The 20,677-nt window shown below is 35.1% G+C and overlaps 2 protein-coding genes across 2 annotated transcripts; one reads left to right on the forward strand and one right to left on the reverse strand.

Moving 5' to 3' along the window:
• Positions 1-762: 762 nt before the first annotated feature.
• LOC120336774 (prestin-like) lies at positions 763-11,748 on the forward strand. The gene is made up of 16 exons (XM_039404535.2): positions 763-1,070; positions 1,303-1,413; positions 1,686-1,870; positions 2,118-2,282; positions 2,700-2,879; positions 2,974-3,056; positions 3,289-3,526; positions 3,813-3,914; positions 4,502-4,642; positions 4,924-5,055; positions 5,449-5,640; positions 6,266-6,323; positions 6,539-6,702; positions 7,012-7,066; positions 7,482-7,612; positions 11,375-11,748. The coding sequence occupies exons 1-16, from the start codon at positions 773-775 to the stop codon at positions 11,408-11,410; spliced, it is 2,271 nt and encodes a 756-aa protein (XP_039260469.2). The 5' UTR covers positions 763-772; the 3' UTR covers positions 11,411-11,748.
• A 1,515-nt stretch (positions 11,749-13,263) lies between these two features.
• On the reverse strand, positions 13,264-18,214 carry LOC120336779 (uncharacterized). The gene is made up of 2 exons (XM_039404543.2): positions 17,738-18,214; positions 13,264-15,618 (listed from the first exon to the last, which is right to left on the reverse strand). The coding sequence occupies exons 1-2, from the start codon at positions 17,811-17,813 to the stop codon at positions 13,643-13,645; spliced, it is 2,052 nt and encodes a 683-aa protein (XP_039260477.2). The 5' UTR covers positions 17,814-18,214; the 3' UTR covers positions 13,264-13,642.
• Positions 18,215-20,677: the final 2,463 nt, after the last annotated feature.

Raw genomic sequence — 20,677 nt, forward strand, 5'->3', positions numbered from 1 at the left:
GCAAAAGACGCGTGAATCATCATTCTCACCTGGTAAATCTAAGGCAGTCTGGGAACCGGTACTATGGTAGTAAATGGTCCGCAATTTTAGCTTCGTTCAGAATGAGGAAATTGTGAGTAGAATATTTTGTTTTTACTTTCGTGTCCAGATATTTGAGCATTGCGCTGTTGTAAATTAAAACCACTTTATTTACATTTCAAGTTATAAATTGTTTGGTGATTAGTCTATTTAAAACATTAACAATTAGGTTTAACCGAGTGTCTGCATGTCTGAGACGGAAAGTAAATATTGTGAATTTGATAATTAATCATTCTAACGAATCTAACTGCAGCAACAGTATTGATCAGGTTGCAATGTAACGTTTGTTTGTGTGTGACTACTTGCTAAATACCAGTACCAAAATCGTGTTTCAATTCACGTTTTAAGCCTTGGATAAATACTATAATCTAGTTTGCTCAAATCTATTACTAGGACTAATTTCACTCAGTGCTGAGGATTGGTAAAAATCAAACAATAAACGTGAACAAAAGAGGCTTGTGTAACAATTTACAGTTGCCTCATTTGTCTACTCTAGACTCTGACGTTTTTTATTTAGATTTTGATTTGATATTCACTGTCTATCACCTTTCAATACTTACTAATGTGTAAAATTGACTGTAATTTATGGATGAAATGCAGTCTAAGAAACAGAAATGCAAAATAACACTTTGCTCATTATAATGATATTGTTTTTCTACTCTAGTTTATTTAGAAACTGTAGATTTCAGATAGCATGGCATCTAATGAGTCGGTCAACTTGACACCAAGCAAAATATTGATAAACAGAAACCTTCACACAGAAAAGTCGTTTCAAGAAAAATACAGTTATATCGAACCTAAAGAATTATGCTTAAAAGAAAAAATATCAAAACTTGTGCGAACGAATGAAAACAACCTCGTGGAGGCGATCAAAAAATTTATTCTTAGTGTTGTACCAATTTTATACTGGTTACCTCGATACAAATTCAAAAAATGGTTTCTTGCAGATTTCGTCAGCGGACTAACTGTAGGAATAATGCACATCCCTCAAGGTATGTTTAGTTTTTCAGAATAGTTAAGGATCAAGTCCATGTCAGGCTTAAAAGTAATTCACGCAAGATCGTACCCGAGCTGTGTAAAGAACCTCCCGCAAGGGGGGCACATTACCATTGACTCCAATTCATGAATAGCCAATGTTAGGGACATATGTATTAGTGCCTTTCAGTTTTTTGCCTATTTTTGGATATCACTCAAATTAGTAGTATTGATTCAAATGTTTTACAGGCATGTCGTACGCTCTTCTGGCCGGGCAACATCCAGTTTATGGACTTTACAACTCATTCTTTCCTGTCATTCTGTACAGTTTGTTGGGGACATCAAGACACACTTCTATGGGTAAGTGTACTTTGGGACGTTTTGTTCTTACTCTGAATAATATTAAGATTTTAGTCTGACCAGTGAAATCTATTACAAAAATCATTACGAAATGCTTTAGTCTTCGATCTCCATTGTTATCTTCATTCAACTTTCACGTACACCAAACCGTCAAAGAACAGTTGTCAAATTATTGTATGCGTTTCATATATTTTATATCACATGTTTCAATATTAAATAGTTAGTATTCTATTCGTGGTATAGACAGGTGGACATGTTTCTAATTATTCTAGGAACGTTTGCTCTGACTAGTTTGATGCTGGGTAATGCCATGGCATCACTGGCTCCTGATCCGGTGTTTGACTTAGCAACGGGGAAGACAGCGGATGGACTAAATGAAGAAACAGCGTGGAATGCAATTTACGATAGAAGAATAATACTTGGATCAGCAGTGATGTTTATAACAGGAATTTTTTTAGTGAGTTGATTCAGAATATTTTGAATTTTTCGACGTTGAAAGTTGGTAGTTTAAAAATGGGTTATCATAAATTTTTTTTTGATGGATTTAATCTAAATATTTTTTTTTCAGAATTTTTGACGCTTAGCCTACTGTTCACACAGATTTGTCTTAGTTTTCTATCTTAATGTGGTGTGGCTATCCTAAAGTGGCTACGACAGTCAATTAATTGTCGATTAATTCAATAAACACTATTTTTTTTTTTCAGTTTGGATTGAGTATTCTCCGTGTTGGATTCGTCGTGGTTTATTTATCCGACCCCATGATTTCTGGATTTACGTTTGGTGCTGCGGTACAAATTCTGGTATCACAATTCAAGAGTTTGGTCGGAGTAAGCATAGGAAGTTATGCGGGACCATTGAATCTTATTTGGGTAAGAAAGTATAGAAATAAGAAATTAAACTATTAGGAATTTTTGAGGCCTGATGATATCGCGATTGTCGATATAAAAAGTATCTTGAAAATTACTCAAAAGTTTAAAATCTTTGATATGACATCAATAATGACTCCTACATCAAACGTCGTATCTGGATTTTTGATTGAAAAAAATTCGATACTGGCTTCTTACTACAAGCTGTCTGACACTGCCACATTTGTTCCGTACACTGGAAATTAAATCATTTGGCGTTGGAAATCTCGACTATGATACTCGATTTCAAGAACATTCGAATTTTAATTCTGAATCTCAGATAAAATTGTCAGCTTCGTCGCAATATTTAATTTATTCGACTCCACCTATGCAAGTTCCTGTGCGTGAATAACTAAAAAATACACTATTTTATCATTTCAGATGCTACGGGACTTGATTCTTGCATTGATCAATTTAGACGAACCTGGTAGAACCAAGACTTCCGCTACCGTTGTGATTTCTGTTATTTGCATTATATTTCTGGTGATTTTAAAAGAATTAAATGTAAAATACAAAGAGAAAATACCACTCGGACTTCCTTTACCGGGGGAGATTGTTGTGGTGAGATATTTATTTTTGAAAGTCACCAATTAATAATTTCTCTCTCTTCTTTTTCGGGAAAAGTAATTAATTAAAAAATATTTATTTTGAGCAGGTTATTGTTGGGACAGGGATCTCGTACGGTGTCAACCTCGCAGAGAAATATGGAGTTAGCATCATTGGAAATATTCCGAGCGGGTGAGACTTTTCGCAGCAATGAAAATTAGCATACTACTCATACGAACCAATCTATCTGAATTACCTGAAAATATTATAATATTAAAGTGATCTTGAGTCGTGAACGTCCCCACGATGTGCGACATCATTAACAAAAACTCGATTATGAATTTAAACCTTTTCAAATATCATGATACATATATTGGTAAAATTGGTTTGTAGATAGTAAGTAATTTTTTACTGATTCCCACAGAATACCAGCACCAGTGTTGCCGGCTTTTAATGAATTGTCATCTCTTATTGGATACGCAATACCGATAGCAGTGGTTGGTTATTCGGTATCGGTATCCATTGCAAAAATATTCGGAAGTAAATTTGGATATGAGATACGTCCGAATCAAGAACTTGTTGCGTACGGAGTCAGTAACACAGTGTGTTCGTTCTTCTCCTGCTTTCCAGCATTTCCGTCCATGTCAAGAAGTTGTGTACAGGTAAAATATGTACAGATATTTCCTTCATTTACCTCAAAATATCCTATAGTAATATGAGAATGCTATTATATCAGTTATCATTTTTCATTTTGTTCCTCACTAAAAAACAGCCCTGTATGAAATATATTTACAGTTCCATGATTGAACAAAACCATCTTTTTGACCAGTTCGGCTCAGCTTATCTAGGATAACGTACCAGGGTATATTACAATCCGACTGCACAAATATAAGTCTATATTTTTTTGAGCATGAGAATGTTTAAGCACTTCTCTGGTTTTTATTTCAGGTTGAAAGCGGGGGGAAAACTCAAGTTGTTGGTCTCATTGCTGCCGCTATCATTCTTCTTGTGCTACTTGTTATTGGTCCTCTTTTCAGCAGTATACCAAAAGTAAGATATGCTTGTGCTTCACTTACATTCATACGTGTTTTGCGCCATCGTTCACCCAACAAAGAGCTCCTCGGGGCTGGGTATATTCGTGGACTATCATAAAATATTCATATTTACCACCATTGCAAAAACGATGCAAAAAATCTAGATGGATTATGCAGTATATGAGTCTTACTTCAAGATTTGCATCAACTAAAATATCAAAAAAAATAATGAAACGTACAAAATAACCTGGGCCTTGAAACAGATAGTTTAGCCACTGAGAAGACCTGTTACATATTTTAACTCACCTACGACATCTTGCCGTTTAGTCAATTATTACGGCCTATGATTTAAATGAAAGGAATATTCGAATTTGGTAGTAAGACACCGTCTTCTAGAGCCCGGGGATCTATATTCGATTTGCCTACGTCTTGCAGCTAAAAGTTAAGAATGTAAAATCTAGCCTCTGTGTCAGTCTGTTTGTTATTCTCCCCTGTTCAGACTTACTACTGTCTCAGTCAATTTTACATACTTGATGCTGTTTCAATTTTTATGTAGGTAAAATAAAACTTAAAATCTCAATAAACCTTCATTCTATTTTTAAGGCTTGCCTTGCTTCCATTATTTGCGTTGCTATGAAAGGAATGTTGAAAAGAGCATTAGCTTTGAAGGACTTATGGAAGGTTTCAAAATTAGATTTTGCTACGTGGATGGTTGCTGCTCTCAGTACAATTTTCTTGGACGTGGTAAGAATTGTTAAATTTATATCCGTGTCTGCCTATTTAAAGAATCATTTGTCAACTCAATCTTGAATTCTGTATGAGAGGCGTCTACTTATGAAATGTTATATATACAATTCATTATGAAATAATGAACGTCTCCGTATAAATATTGAATATTCATAAAAACAATAATGGTAAAACGACACATGAATGCATTCAGTATCAGAACAACTCAAGCTAATAAATTAATAACATTAATTAAACATACAGACACACGGAAAGGACGACTGAACATTTGTTTTCAGGTATATGGTTTGTGTGTTGGAGTCGGATTCACTTTGTTGTGCATCATATTCCGAACACAACTTGTTGATAAAGAAGCTTTGGAACGAGTCGGAGAAACTGAATTTTACAGAAAGGCTGAGCAATATACAGAGGTACAGTATTACCTGAATTTATTTGATTTCAATTCTGATTTTATCGTTAGACTTTTCACTTCTAGATATAATTGAGAATAAAAGCAGATGAAAAAAAAAAAAACGGATGAAACCGCATACCGCACTTTTATTTATTTTAAGACAATTTTTCATTTCAATTCATACAATTTGATATATTCGTATGCAGTATACTTTTGATCTTTCGTTGACCAAAAGCTCCAATTGATGAGTTTCATATGAAAGGATTCTAAATAGGCATTTAGAACTGGTGCTCCTGGACCTTTTTCGGTTGTTTAGGCATGATTACTAAATTTCTTACGTCTTGGCAATCATCACTTGCTTTTCGCATATTGATTTTTACTATTCATACCATCTTATTATCATATCTAACAGATGAGTCTTCATAGCGGAATGTGTGTAGGATCATTTCGAGGTCCTTTGCATTACCTCAACAAGGAAGCATTTCGTAAAATGGTAACAAAAGTCACGAAGATAGATCCGGTTATGAAATTAGCAAAAATGAAGAAAGTTGAAAAGAAGTTGAAAAAGATAGTAAAGGCCGATGAAAGTAATTCAGGAAGAAAGGTATAATATAATGCATTTGTTACCAGATGCGGGTATCTAAGGTTATTACGGTGTTAGATTCTGAAGCCTATGCTATCTGAGCTGTGTAGCCTATATGCTTTTGTATTTGAATTATATTTTATTATGGACCTGTGTATGTTGCATTTGAGTTGCCATTCGTTGCCTACTTCCTTGATGTGTTTGCGGTTTTCTCCATAACTTTTGCTGTCTGAGTCAGGGTAGATAGAAAATCCATACGTTTCCCACTATAGCCTCCGAGACATTCAATGATGGTTCCAGTTTCGGCTTCCGATACGCCGTTCAAAATTTTAACTCAGACACCCGACTAAAGGTTCTGTTGAAACATTGCGACGCAGGTTCCTAAATTCGATAAGACAAAATTTTGTCAACGAAAAGTTTGGCCCATGCAAGCCTTTTTGATGCTATTAATAATTTGGGTAAAATTTATCAGAGTTTAGATTTTTACGACTATGACTTTTAAAACTATGACAAAAGAACTTCGATCCTGAATTCCGTGGCGTTTAAAATTCAGACATTAAGGAAGACTGAAACTACAACTCTAATACCATCCAAAATTCAAAACACCGGCTCACGCTTGTCAAAATTTGAAAACTTTTTGTTACAGGAGAACGTCAATATTGTATTAACGGAAGGCGTTGTGAATACAGCATTCACGCAAATCGGTACGTTTATAATATTAATTTTAGTTTGTACAATAAACTATTTGTCTTTCATACTATAATTTGTGTAATATCAGATCTATGCATGACGGTGATGATAAAGATATTTTATCAAAATAAGAAAATAATACAAATTTAACTGTTATTTTACTATTATGCGGTTTCGCAAATACAAGAAATCAACAAGTCTTATACATTTTTAAATTTCCGACTTTCAGAATTAAGTGGAGACCTTGATCAGAACAAAAATTCAACTGAAGTCAAAAACAAATCGATATCACAAAATGAAGGGAAAGCACGAGAAAATAATTTAAAATACTTTATTTTGGATTGTTCTCAAATTTCATTTATAGATTCTGTTGGTGCTAAAGTTTTAATGTCGGTGCGTATATTTATTATCATTGGACCTCTGAATATTTTGTATTATCAAGTACATGAAATAAGTAATTATTAAGTTTACGACAGAGTTTTGTTGTCGCATAATAACAGATGACATTTATCGCGATATGCTGCATTGTTTTCAAATCTGCGTTTAATCTTTGAATTCCTATTCTAACGAAGATGGCAATGAAACTATTTATTGGTTTATTCACTATCATTTAGTCCAGATAAATCAATTAAGTATCCTTTGTATATTTGTCAACGTATTTCTATTTGTAGTATATTTACATGGTATTTATGTCGCTCACAGGTAACTGACGATTATAAGAAAATTGGAGTGACAACTTATCTGTCGAATTGCTCTCGTAAGTCAATTTAATTTAGATACTGGGCACGAAGTGGGGTCGTTATAGAAAGCTCTTTATTTTTATTTTTCAAATTTTATCTAGGACCCGAGATTTCTCTCAAAATTGCCCTTTCATTTTGACTCATGATGACACTTTCATATTACAAATGAGAATACTTATATATAAAATTTGATATTTGTGTTCATATTTTTGAACATTTTTCGTTTGTTATACTTATGCTAAATTTTGATTTTATTTAAATTTCTGTTCATGTTTCAGAATACAAGAGTCATTTGTTCTGAAATATTTCTAAAACGAGCTAAATCCCATTGTATATTATTCGTGAAAAAAAGTTTTTAATAGTTGTGATGTATTGCTTCAATTTTACACAATGTGAGCCGAGAAAAATTCCTAAAATATTTATTTGTTACAGCTGAGATTTTACGAGTGTTGACATTATCTGGATATTTTTCAAAATTTGGTGACGACGTTGCATTTGTATCTATACATGATGCAATAGTTTATGCTGCTCAAGAAATAGAGCAAACACCTTTGTCAAACGAGGTATTTTTGTGATTTTATTATTTATATATAGTGGTGAGTTAAAAAGCATAAAAACGTCCTTTTTGTTCTTTACGTTTTTCCTCTTCATTATTATATTTCTCGTTGCTTACTGACTTACTCTATATAGTATATATCTTTTTGACACATCGTCACAGAATATTAGTATCCACGCAATCAGTCCAGTCGGAGTTTGCTCTCAGTCTTTCATAGTCTATGTCAATGGTTCCCAACCTTTTGTGGCCCCTTTTTGGAGGCTTTTGACACTGGTAGCCTCGCCATTCCAAAAACACGAGCAATGCACGCATTGCTCACATTTAGCAGTTTCGGTTTATTTTCTTAAGGTCAAAAGCGACGTAATTATCTCGCTGTCTTGTAAAACTATTGTTAGACCAGATTCGACCGTCATCTGCAGGTCAGGTGGGCTGGCATCCAACTACAGTGATTAGAATTCGCCGAAAACATAAGTAACATTGCTCACATTTGGCAGTTTCGGTTTATTTTCTTAAGGTCAAAAGCGACGTAATTATCTCGCTGTCTTGTAAAACTATTGTTAGACCAGATTCGACCGTCATCTGCAGGTCAGGTGGGCTGGCATCCAACTACAGTGATTAGAATTCGCGGAAAACATAAGTAGTTATATTCATATTTGGATTGATAGATTTCAAATCTCACTATGATCAAACAATTCATGCAATGGAAAGTGAATATTTCTTTTGAATTAATTTGAAATAACCTTTTTAAGTAATGGAACCACGAAGAATCGATTATTAAGGCCCACCTCAAACTGCTCTGTAGCCCGATCTCATTTCAACAAACAGTTTCTAGAACCTTTTGCTGTGTACGCATAATTTAATATCTAAAGTTACTAGAAAATATTAGGGATGGGACAAGATTCGGATCCGGACTCGGATTCGAGTCGAATCCATGCATTTTTGCGACTCGGATTCGATTTCGAGTCCACGCCATTTTTACCGAGTCCCTATTCAATTTTGTTTTACATAATTGACGCCTCCATTATGCGATTTTACCGTTATAAAAGTCAGTATAAGCAATATTTTTACAAAATAATGTGATTCGTCACGTGAGAGATCTCTAATAACATACGCACATATTGTATCACAGGGGCTTATCAGACATTTCAGTCATTTCGTCGCTAGTGACCATATCCCAATAAAAACATCAAGGCTACTTTTGGTGCGCGAACCAATAAATTACTCTTCGTAAACAAAACAGATAGGAGAGCATCCCCAAGGAAAAATTTATTTACACGTTTTAATTACAGTTTATTGCATGCAATTTGCTTCTTGAAAAATAAGAAAGCAAGAAAAATTTGCTAAAAGCAACGAAATTATGTGTGCTACTTGCGAAATAACAGTTTTATAGCTAATAGCATCTGAAATCATGCAAGCGTATTGTAGTCAAAATTGAATTTCTTTAGATTGACATGCAAGAATGTTAAAATTTCGACGTTTTTTGGTTTCAGACGGTTACGTAACGGCGACGTTACAACGCCAGCTGTGCTAAAAAGACGCTCAGAATTGACGGAAGTAGGCGGGCATGAAAGCAAGCTTACGGCTAGAGCGAACATCGCCTGGCATTCATTTCTGTATTGTGGCCAAAAAACAAGTGGAGACTTGTGCCTTTTAAGAGTAGGTGCAGCAAGATATTGCCTGACAGCAGTTACAATATCAGCATCCATATCCACCTGTTCCCTGACAAGACCCGCGTTCTCAGGTGCACCGAAGACCACACTATCTTCGGCCTCTTCTGATGATGATGATTGATATAATTCAGTCCCTTCGTAGAGTTCAACACTATCCGTGGCAAACTTCTTCACTTCAGTAACAAGCAGCCGTTCGATTTCTTGCCGATTGATAGTTGAGCACCATGACAACTTTAATCTTGGATCAAGTATTGTAGCCAATAAACAACGGTTATATGAGGCCTGGTTCTGAAAGTATGCGTCTCGGGGCTGAGGTCCATTTCCAGGAACGCTAAATCTCCGTTCTATACCACTTTTGAGGCTATTCAGAAAATTGTCGAGTCCATAAATATCGCTGTCACCAATGAATGCTTCCAATCTTTTCAACAAATTCTCTTTTACTGGTAGAATGCTTGCTATTGTCGCCTCCTCAGTACAAACTTCCTTGGTCACTATGTCAAATAACTTCAAAACTCGAATTAAAGATGAAGCCATTCTCCACTGGTTAGGTGACAGAGTATTACCAATTCCCCTGAAGAACATATCATTAATAACTTCTCTCTGTTCCACCATTCGCTCCAGCGCGTAGTATGTAGAGTTCCATCTGGTACTCACGTCTTGTTGCAATTTATGTTCTGGTGCATTCAGCCTTTTCTGACATTCCCTGAGAGCACGAGCGTCGCGAGATGAGCGGTTATAGTGGGCAATTATAGAACGGGCATCAGCCACGATATCTTTCACATCAATGTTTGATCTGATAGCGTCGTGAACGATCAAGTTCAAAGTGTGTGCCATACATCGGATATTAAAAATCTCCCCGTCCTTTAATGCCTTTATCACATTCGAGGCATTGTCGGATGTTATTGTAGCAAACGATACGCCCCACTCACTTTCTTGTCTTCGTATTTCTGACAGCAGCAATTCTGCGGTTTGCGAGCCCACGAGCTCAGAACAGGAAAGAACGGGCGTAACACGGTGTAAATCACCCTTGTTCCAGATAAGAAAATTGGAGGTTATACTCATGAACGAATCATTTTGAAGACTTGTCGATTCATCTGTTGTAGCACATATGGGTCCAACGGCACTTTTCAACAATTCCTTGATCTTATTTGTCACCTTATCATATATTCCTCGAACAACGGTGTTGGAAAAATATTTTCGAGACGGAATAGTGTATCTAGCATTCAGTTCTTTCACAAGCCGCAAAAACCCCACATTTTCCACCATCGAATACGGCATAAAATCTAGAGCAATCATCTCGCCAATTTTGGATGTTAAGCATCGAGAAACGGGGTGTGAATTGTCATACAATTTACGTTTTGACAAGGCTTCGACAATGGTGGGTTGGCGACTGCTGCATTCTGCAGCAGCAGTACTTTCGACGTTGACTCTCTTAGATCCATCTGGTTTTTCGAAAACCTGATGGCAAGTTGACAAGTGCTTAAGCATTGAACTCGTTGTATAAGAAGATTTGCATTTCCCACGACTAATTTTAGTTGCGCAAATGCCACATTCGGCCTTCGAACAGTCATCTTCACAAATTTTAAAATACTGCCACGCAAGTGACTTTGCTTTCGGTGATGACATCGCAACAGACAACCAGCAGAAGCGGAAACCTTCTTGAAGTAAAGTTGCCAAAAGCAGTCTAATTCCACCCGTAAATCTTATCAAAAACAATCAACCTTGAGTAGCTTATTATACAATCCAAAAGATTCACGCAATTAGTCGGTAACTGAGCTGTACGCGAAGCATGGCAAGAAAACAGTACGTCACCGATCGCGCATTGTTGCGTCACAATTAAAACCGTGTTTTTGCCGTTTTCATTGTGACGTCATGGACTCGGCGGATTCGACTCGAGTCCATGACCTATTACTCGGATTCGCCGAATCTCTGTAATGCCGGACTCGTCCCATCCCTAGAAAATATTGACACGTATAAATGATCATTTTATTTTTGTGAAAAAATTTTATTTACTTTGGAGTGAGTTTTTGCAACCGGACCTGGCTTTGACTAAATATTGAATGAAAAAAAATTATTATCTCTTCTTTTATTTTTATCAGGTTTCGTTATCAAGTCAAGATATAACACAACTGTGAGTTTTTCAACTTCAATCAAAAATGTACGTATTTTGAAGATATTCAATCTACAATACACTGTAAATGTGTAAAGAATATTAATAACGAAGCAATATATATACCTGAGTTTCGTGCGTTTTTGTTCCGAATGAGATGTCAACGATAATATCGACGCTGAAAACAGAAAAATGCTTAACTATGTTCAAGTGTGTCTTTCATTCTTCTTATTTCTCATTTTTGTCTTTTGTTAGAAATCGTTATTACCTAACAGTATGATGTATTTATTTATGTTACATTTCGTCTGCACTTCTGGTATTGTTATAATACATAATATGCTTCAATATATTCTATCAATATGATACTATTTGTATGATTCTTTATCTTTTAATTCAAATTATCGTTTGAGTTGTTTAAGTCTCGTTTCATAAAGTTTGGTTACTATTGTCTTTTCAAAAATGACATGATATGCACTAAAATATAATTAAGTAGTCGTACTTCATTCATTTCGTCTTATACCGTGTTTCCCCGAAAATAAGACCTACCCGGAAAATAAGACCTAGCCCGAATTTTAAAAATGATTTCAATATAAGCCCTCCCCTTAAAATAAGACCTAGTCAATCGAGCGAACTTTTGTTTTTACCTAGTCGATAACAAGAAATCTCTCCTACACGTTTTAAATGATTGATAATCCATGTTTTGCAGTTATTTCGACTAAAAACGTGTCATGTTTTCATATTTTGTATGTTTGAAAATCTCGTAATTCTCTACTTTCTAATTTTGTTTTTGATAAATAAAAATATAAGACTTCCCCCGAAAATAAGCTCTAGTTGTTGTTTTTAGGAAGAAAATTGACACGGTAGTAATGAAATGATTCTTCTAAATTTAAAATATCCTATAACAAATGCCGAATTCTCAATTCTTCATGTTATAAGTATTCATGGATTGATGGTACGATTTGTTTTGTAAAATCTCACTAGTTTCCACAAATACCAGCCTGTCGGTATATAAAAGACAACTAGTTCACGTTGCAGATGCATGGACTCGCATGATTATCTGGGCGGGATTGCAACATGCCACATTCGTGCGTTTTTAGTGGTGTGATCATAAGCTTGTATTTCATCAGGTCGAGCAAACTGTAGATGTAATTACTCTAATCTAGATTTTCTGCCCAACAATCAATGCAAAAAATATTAAAACAAAACGAAATTCAAGTGTTTCAATGAATTTTCTGTGTGTGAAAGTTGAAAACGTAGATTGAAAATTATAAATATAAAAAGTAAAAAGTTAAAGCCTGGTTCTAAACTACAAATTGAAAAAAATACATGATGTGACCTTAAAGTAAAGCACCAATTATGACATATATTAAACTAAAATTTGACAATATTCAACTCAAATTGATTAGCTGTGGCGATAGGTTTGATAGGTTATTGATGAAGCAACGAAATCCACTACGAAATAATTTGTGGAATAGAAGCCAACATCGGGTTTTTAAAGTAATTGACACGTCTTAGTATACAAATTGTGTAAATTATGCAACGAGCATCGTTGAAATGCCATTTAAATTTTGTCAATCGTCACTAATGAAAAATGTCGATAACTTTTAGATAATAAAACGCTTCCAAATACCAGTGAATACAAACAACACATAAGGCATGTAATTCCAATGGCAAGAAAGCAAAAATTATTAACTATTTTAAAAGGTAAAGAAAGAAAAAATGGAAACAATGTTTTATCTAAAATTAACAATGATACTATAAACATTGTGGAAAATGGGCTGTATACAACTGTGACTACATCATATTAGTACATGACTGTAGCACAGTTTTATGGAAAACGAGTTTACATTTTCAGTTTATCAACGTGTAACAGTACGATTTTACACAGTACGATCTACTTAAATTAATGACATGACCACAGTGGTTGGACAAAATAGTCTGAATTAGTTTTCACCACAGTCGTCGAAAGATGGTAAATTTACATGGGAAGTGTATATATTTAGGACAAAACATTGAACAAATCTTTTAGAAAGAGTGTTATACTATAATGGTTTAAAAACCGACTTTGTGACTAAGGTTCATAATGAAAACATAAAAACTATGCAACCCGGATGTGTTTTATTACAATAATACATCGTAAGATGTCGAATACATCGTTCCTTTGTTTCTGGCAACGTCTAATTATGGCCAGACGAATACAGTCCATTTACCAACACAAACTTCATAAATACTTCATGAAGTTTTTTTTGTCGTGCCATTATGCATGGGAGTCATTATACTGAACGGTTACGACAGCCTTTTTGTCTGCACTTCGATCCATGCCACTGGCACCTTCTCCATTCGCGGCGGTGCCGGCTTCATCTGGATCCACGTCAGAAGTGATTTCATATTTGCCGCGTTTTTTCAGTCTTGCCCGCACAATGATGATAATGACAGCAATTATGCTGAGCAGAATTAAGATTGATATGATACAAACGATCAGAACTACAGTGGTAAATTCTGCTTTTTGTGGTCTTTGAGCTCTAAAATCAGTGATTTCATCGTGTTGTTCTTGATCTGATGTCGAAGCATCAGGCAACATTTCTTTGGTTGTAAGTTCTACCGGCATTGATGGTTCTGTACGAGAAGGGTCATTTTTATTGCGATTATCGTCCTTTCTTTCAGTAGGTTTAGCTGTTATCTTTTCATTTGAGTCCATTGGTGGTAACACAACAGCTGATTTCGTTAGTTTGGAAATTAATTGTTGTTCTGTGGTCGATCCTCTTTTTGTAGGCTGTTGAGTCACTGTAATGTCTTTCTCACGCGATTTAGTTGATGCACTAGAATCGTCACCTTTGACTTCTGTTACCGGCAGCACTCCCGGAGTGTTCATTTCACCGCGTGTTTCGTTCGTGATAGTTTCAGTGGTAGTGCTATATTCCGGCTTTGGTTTCGGGTTAGTGCGTAATAACTTAGTTGTTGTCTGCTGGGGTTTTGTGGACGTTGTTATTTGATCCGTCGTGGACGTGATTTTCTCTGGCTTGTCACCCTTATCCATTGCCATAGTACTTGTCTGTGTGGTAGAATCAGACATTTTTGAAATATCAACACTGGTATTATCATCCTTTATTTCTTTCGTGCTTGTGGTGATGGAAACGTGACTCAAACCTTTGCGTGTGGTGGATTCCACATCGGCAGGAATTACATCCATATTTATGTCGGTATTGCCAGATATTTTATCGGTTGTGGTGGATGTTTCGGTATTTAGAATATCTGTATCTTTGGTTACAACAAATTTGTTGGTTGTGGTAGTTGGTATAACGCTATTCTCCAACTTCTCTGTATTAAAACCCTCATCGATATTTGGTTGCGTTGCAATATCAAATTCATCAGGCTCTATTTTATCAGGAGCCGTCATTGGAGATTGAGTTTGTGTTTTCGAAGTAGTCGTGGGCGTCGTGGTTTTTACAATATTAGTGAATACATTCATTTCTGGTGTAGTTGTCAATCTACTCGATGTTGTCGTCGTCATTTCGGATTCGGAAACATCGCCGACAATAACTTTTTCCGTTGGCTGACTTGCAGCTGAAGTTGTCGAATATGTGGGAACATTTTCACCCTCTGCAATATCTGTCTTTTCAGAAGTGTCACCTTGCTCTGCTTTATCGTCCCCGGCTTCTGTTGGTATGCTAGGATGCACCTCTTCTTCATCAACGCTATCTGTCGATTCCTCTGTTTTATTTTTCATTGTGGATTCTTTTTTCTCTGTGTCTAATTTCACTCCCGAGTCTAGTTCAGTTGTGTCAACGCTGATCGCTACTGTTGTAGCATCGTCTTTTATTTCATTCGTTAGTTCATCGTCTTTGTCATCCGAAATGGTAGGTTCCTCTTCCTCTCCGTATTCTTCCTCCTCCACTGTTGGATTCTCCTCTTCCTCATCATAATAATAATAGTAGTCATTCTTTGACGGACCGAATATGTCATAGTCCTGCAACTTATCCCACACCATGCGGTCATCCACTCCATAGTCTTCTTCTTTGTCATTCTCCTTGATGCTCAAAGGTGTGACTCCTTGATCAAAGTCATTGTTTTGGGGAAAGTCACTGCCAATTCCTGGCAACGATTTATCACCAAATTGTTTATTGGATGAATCAAAAGTTACAAATCCAGTTTCGCCTGAATAAGTGTCTGTTTCCTCGTCATCAAAAGGAACATTTGATCGATAATCCAATTCTGTTTCTTTGAATCTGATGTCTGCAAATACATGAACAAAATAAATAAACGATCGATTTTGATTGAAAAGTCGTTTTTGCAGTAGTGATATATATAGCTTTCACCACTTTCATTACAGATTTTGTTTTTAACTCGTTTGGGCGTTTCTCTGGCAGTATTTTGAAATTTTAAATTTAATAATCCTAACTTTCACTTTCAAGGGTCGTATTTCACAACACCGGTCAAACTGTACAAAGAAGAAAAGTTTGACATAGTCAAGCCAATTGCTTTCACAAAGCCAAGTTTTCGATTTTCACTAAACTAACAAGTTTAACCTCATATATCTTATCTGTAATATTAGTATATTTAAACAAACAACACCAGTAGTGAAAACAAATACAGAACGTCGGACCGCCTTATTTGTACAATTCCAGAGAAAGAAATGCGATAGTTGCAAATGAGGCCATGTTCTTTTACGTTTTTTAATTTAATTTAGACTTGAAAATGAAAGCTTTATATACGCACAACACAGCGAAAAAATGATATATGATTCAGCATAGAAAATTTAATATAGTTTGACGTAATTCACTATGGGAAATGACTTGCAAATTAAAAATTTATTGGCATTGTCTTCAACTGTCCTGCCCTTTTTTACTATTAATTTGAAAGAAAACGAATGACCATCAGTCGGTCCTGTGCGAAAGATCACTTTTGCTACTCCATAGGGATGCATTTAAAAACGTTGACATCGCAAATTCCGATACGTGTTTTCCTACATAATATTAAAAATTGAACTCCGACGATGAAACTCAACAGCCACGCTATCAGTAACCCGAACGAAGGAACAGAACGTAATCCCCCAAGGAGACTGCTGGCATGGAATAATGCTACTTAACGCCGGCACACTCTGATAGTTGGTTGTCCTTGTAGTTATAGAGAATTGTAGAACAAACACTAAATGCGTTCAAAGCCATAAATAAGATTGTAATATGAAAGAATTGTTTACAAAACAGGTGCATAACACGAGATTCATCTCATTAATGTAAAATTAGACAGGCCCCAGGGATATTCAGAAATTTTGTAACCTAGATTATCAAATAATAATATGCGAGTAAGCTTTTGTAAGCCCAGATCATCAAACATTATTTCTTATTATTGTGAATTCTAAATCCGAGAGTTTCATGACACTTTACTTAATGTTATAACAAATACGGAAAATAAATACATTCTTCTATTCGAAAACATATTAGTTTGAACTATAACTACAGAACTAAGGCGAAGCAATATCAAAAGAAATTTTCCATTGATACTGATACAATTGTCATAACGTATAAAATCTGTTTTAAATAACACATATAAATGTACAGGAGCATGGATGTATATAATGGGGGCGATGGCCCACTACAATTTTAACTAAATTGGTATTAAGACCTCACATTTTTCAATTTGCATCTACAAAAATAATATTGTTTTTAGATGTATTATTGATTTTTCTTCTGCAATGCAAGATTCCACTTTGGACATACTGTATATAGCCATGCATCTGCACTTTTGATTTTACTACGAATAGTTATAATAAACCTTTTCATCGTTAGATAATACATAATGTTGTACCAAAATATTTGAAGTAGTAATTCAATACTTTATAATATATATAGGATTTAGACTTCCTTATTTAAATTGAATAATATGAGCTCTCAATCCAAGAATAGTACTTCCTTGTTGCTACATTAGTCGTAATGAGCCACAGGAGTCGCAAGATTTGTTTTTAGGTCATTCGTTAAAATGTTGAAATTTCTATGCTACTGCCATGTTGTGGTAACGTCGTTTGGTTTTTATATTATAATTGGGTTTTTATTCATTTCCGTGTACCCCATTTCAGGACTGAACACAGTTCTGGTATTTCAATTTATAACGTAATTGGCCTGGACAATGATGACTCTCAATCTGTCGATGTTCATATTATATATTTTGAAGAAGAGTCGAAAAATCCAATAAAATTATTCAAATTTTAATAAGTGAAATTCATTAAATTCTTTAATACGAACGTGTGAGGAAACGGGGGCGGTTTGTGCCATTACGTTTATGTCAAAATAAAGATAAGTATGAATAGATCAAAGCAGAACTAGAAGTGTAATAATAATTTTAATAAGTTATTTACCTTTTCTGGCGATTGTGGTAGAAATCCCCAGTAATATGACGAAGACAAAGCTTATCATCTTTTTGTCGAATTGCATACTTTGAAACAACCGTTTTTATAAAATAAACACTCTCTCTCAAACACTCAACTTTTTACGTGAATATGAATAAATTCTAAAGAAAAACAACTGCGTTAGGTGAAAGAGTTACGGTTCAGCTACTTACTATTTAATTAGACATTACTGTTACTTTTCTGCACTGAACAATACCGCTTCGTTTATCCGTCAACGGTAATTACTAAACATCCGGGGTCTAATCTTAATGAGTGCTGTTCAGTCCATTCAAAATTAATTAACATAGAGATCGTGAGGCTGTCCATTTAATGTTTCATAAAGCTGCGAGTAATCGTACGATTGACACAGTATCAACGCGAGTGCTTGCCAAGGCTAAACCCCGTGGTAATGCCAACACAAGGAGGAACAGCAGCTGCCGTTTAATTCAGAACTGTTGAACAGGGTTATATTGTTCTCTCGTATACGATAGCGTGTATCCTTGTAATGCTTATATTCATTAGGGAATTCTGTATAATTCATACAAACTATCTAGCTATTCCAGACCAAATGACGAGGCATAATGAATTCGGGATTCCTTCAAAGTAAAACCAAGCTACGGAATTTTCTAACAGAGTTCTGAATATAAGCTTTATCTACTGATCACGCCAAGCGCCAGGTCCGGACTGAAATCAAAATTGTTCGCTGTATATAAAATATATCTTTACTGAATGGGGTAACAACGCGCAACACGGGAGTCATGAATAATCACCAGCGTTTCAGACATGTCTGAAAATTACGACAAGGAACTGTATTCTCCTATCATAGTTTACACTGCATTATAATATATTATCATGTTGATATTAAACTATATTTTCAATAAAAAACAGGCTGCGTTCATGAGACAGACAGGCGACGGTCGAGGTCTTTGATTCCAAGTAGATATTGCTGGCGCTGGGAAACTTCTCAGACATGACCACGGGATTCCAATATCAGGCGATATGTAACGAAACGGGAAATGATATTTCGTAGGCTTGTTTAGCAGCCCTTATTTGGCGTCGAGGAATTTTTGTCAACTATACGTATAAGCATACAAACTTGTTTACATACAAAATGTTTCATGTATCGGTGACGTAATATTTCTCCCCGTGACTGTGTAGATAAGTGATAATTCTGAGTTGCAAGCAGAATTTATAAATGGCTTTAACAAAACTGATGTACGTTTTTGTGTAAATAATTTTTAGTTCTACATACAAATTAGTTATATTTGAAAATTCCACAAAAATAGAGATGTTTGAAAAATATTTATATACTTATAGCATAATCACAGCACACTCATTACAGCAAATTTACATCATATCTATACCTCAAAACATTACTGATTTTGGAATAAATTCTTATGAGCTCAAATATTTGAATATATTAACAATTTGTTATAATTGATATAGTCAAGAGGAATATGACTCCTTGCGATTGTGACCAGGTGTTCGCACCATTCGAGGCATATTTGGCGTTCAATAACTGTAAAAAAAAACAGTCAAAATAGTCTATTTATTATATTCTGCCTTATAAATATCATTTCCCGTGCATATGTCGAACTTTTTCTGTTACACATTATCAAATTAGAATATACGAGGAAATATTTTAAATTTTTTCTGAATAATAAACTACTCAGACATAGCCATGTTACAGCGCAGATACAATTTGAAATTGTTATTGGATGGTAAATTCATTATCATCCGGAATGAAAGTAGAGTTGGAAATCAAATAAAAACATCCCCTTCCGTTAAACATCAAAGTTAGGCTATATTTGTCGAACAAATTAACACATGCTTGTAAAAACCTCCGAACTTAATAAAAAAAGATTAAAGGAACGTAGAAAGGTATCGTTTATATTTCGCACGGCTCGTTTTATTGCAAGGCGATAAAAACACTGGTATTGAAATAAGTTGTCTGTTTGTTTTTCACGGAACGTATTCCTATACCAGTCTGATGTAATGCAATATTCGGCATGTAAAACAGAGCCTAACATGATTTAGCTATGCGAAATGATATGGGAGGACTGGGAATATGCACGCGTTTGAAATACCTAATAAAGGAGGGCATTGGTAATTTTCGAATTCTTATCTTAATTTCTAACAGGTGGCCGATTTTGGTTTTATATTTGATTCATTTATTTTACGAACGACTCGATTTCAAACCAAAAAGTTTAATTGTTTTACGCGTTGAATATTGTGGTGGCCAGCTGGAATTATAGATCACATCGCGGCTAATTTCTCTTTGCTTTCAAAAAATTATTATGCTTTCCTCAGTGCATTCTCAAACCCTCGATAAAATGAAAGGTATATTGTATCATCAAGGTCAGTAAACATATTTTATTTGTTCAGCGCGTTCTAACAGGCGGCCAATTTAAAATGAAGAAAACCAGCGTCAAGGAAGTTTCAACTTGCACAAACAACGTTAATTTTACTTCAAATTCATATACCGTTACTACTTACAATTCATTTCGACTTGATGGAATTTTAGAAAGTTAGACAAAAAATTGAATTGACATGTTTGTACTTGCAACTGCCAATCGATCAATAGTTAAGTTTGGGTTATCTCGAAAAAATAATTTTGAGTTTTGATAAAATTCCTCATCATACAGAACTACATGAATTTTCCCGCCCTGGCCTGCAATTCTTCAAGAATTAGGCTCAACCGTTGTACTAAACTACTAACCACAATTGCAACGAAATTCAAAAAAGAATTATTTGTCAGGCAGATTTCTATAACATCTGATTAAAATCTTCACAGAGTTGGTCATGTTATATCGCTATCATAAGCTTATCGGACAACCGGCACTAAATTTCACTATCACCGATTTATTCATCGATTTCCTTGATAGAATGGTTTTGTGTGATTCTCCGCAG

Source organism: Styela clava, chromosome 2 (assembly GCF_964204865.1).
Source record: "Styela clava chromosome 2, kaStyClav1.hap1.2, whole genome shotgun sequence".
In the NCBI taxonomy this organism is placed as follows: Eukaryota; Metazoa; Chordata; class Ascidiacea; order Stolidobranchia; family Styelidae; genus Styela; species Styela clava.

What these genes read in the sequence shown, in the direction of transcription:
- LOC120336774 (XM_039404535.2), top strand. Translation starts at nt 773, where the DNA reads ATGGCATCTAATGAGTCGGTCAACTTGACACCAAGCAAAATATTGATA. An exon ending in GTACAATTTTCTTGGACGTG is followed by an intron (nt 4,643 to 4,923) that starts GTAAGAATTGTT and finishes ATTTGTTTTCAG; the next exon opens with GTATATGGTTTGTGTGTTGG. An exon ending in AGGCTGAGCAATATACAGAG is followed by an intron (nt 5,056 to 5,448) that starts GTACAGTATTAC and finishes CATATCTAACAG; the next exon opens with ATGAGTCTTCATAGCGGAAT.
- LOC120336779 (XM_039404543.2), bottom strand. Translation starts at nt 17,813, where the DNA reads ATGCAATTCGACAAAAAGATGATAAGCTTTGTCTTCGTCATATTACTG. An exon ending in TACCACAATCGCCAGAAAAG is followed by an intron (nt 15,619 to 17,737) that starts GTAAATAACTTA and finishes ATGTATTTGCAG; the next exon opens with ACATCAGATTCAAAGAAACA.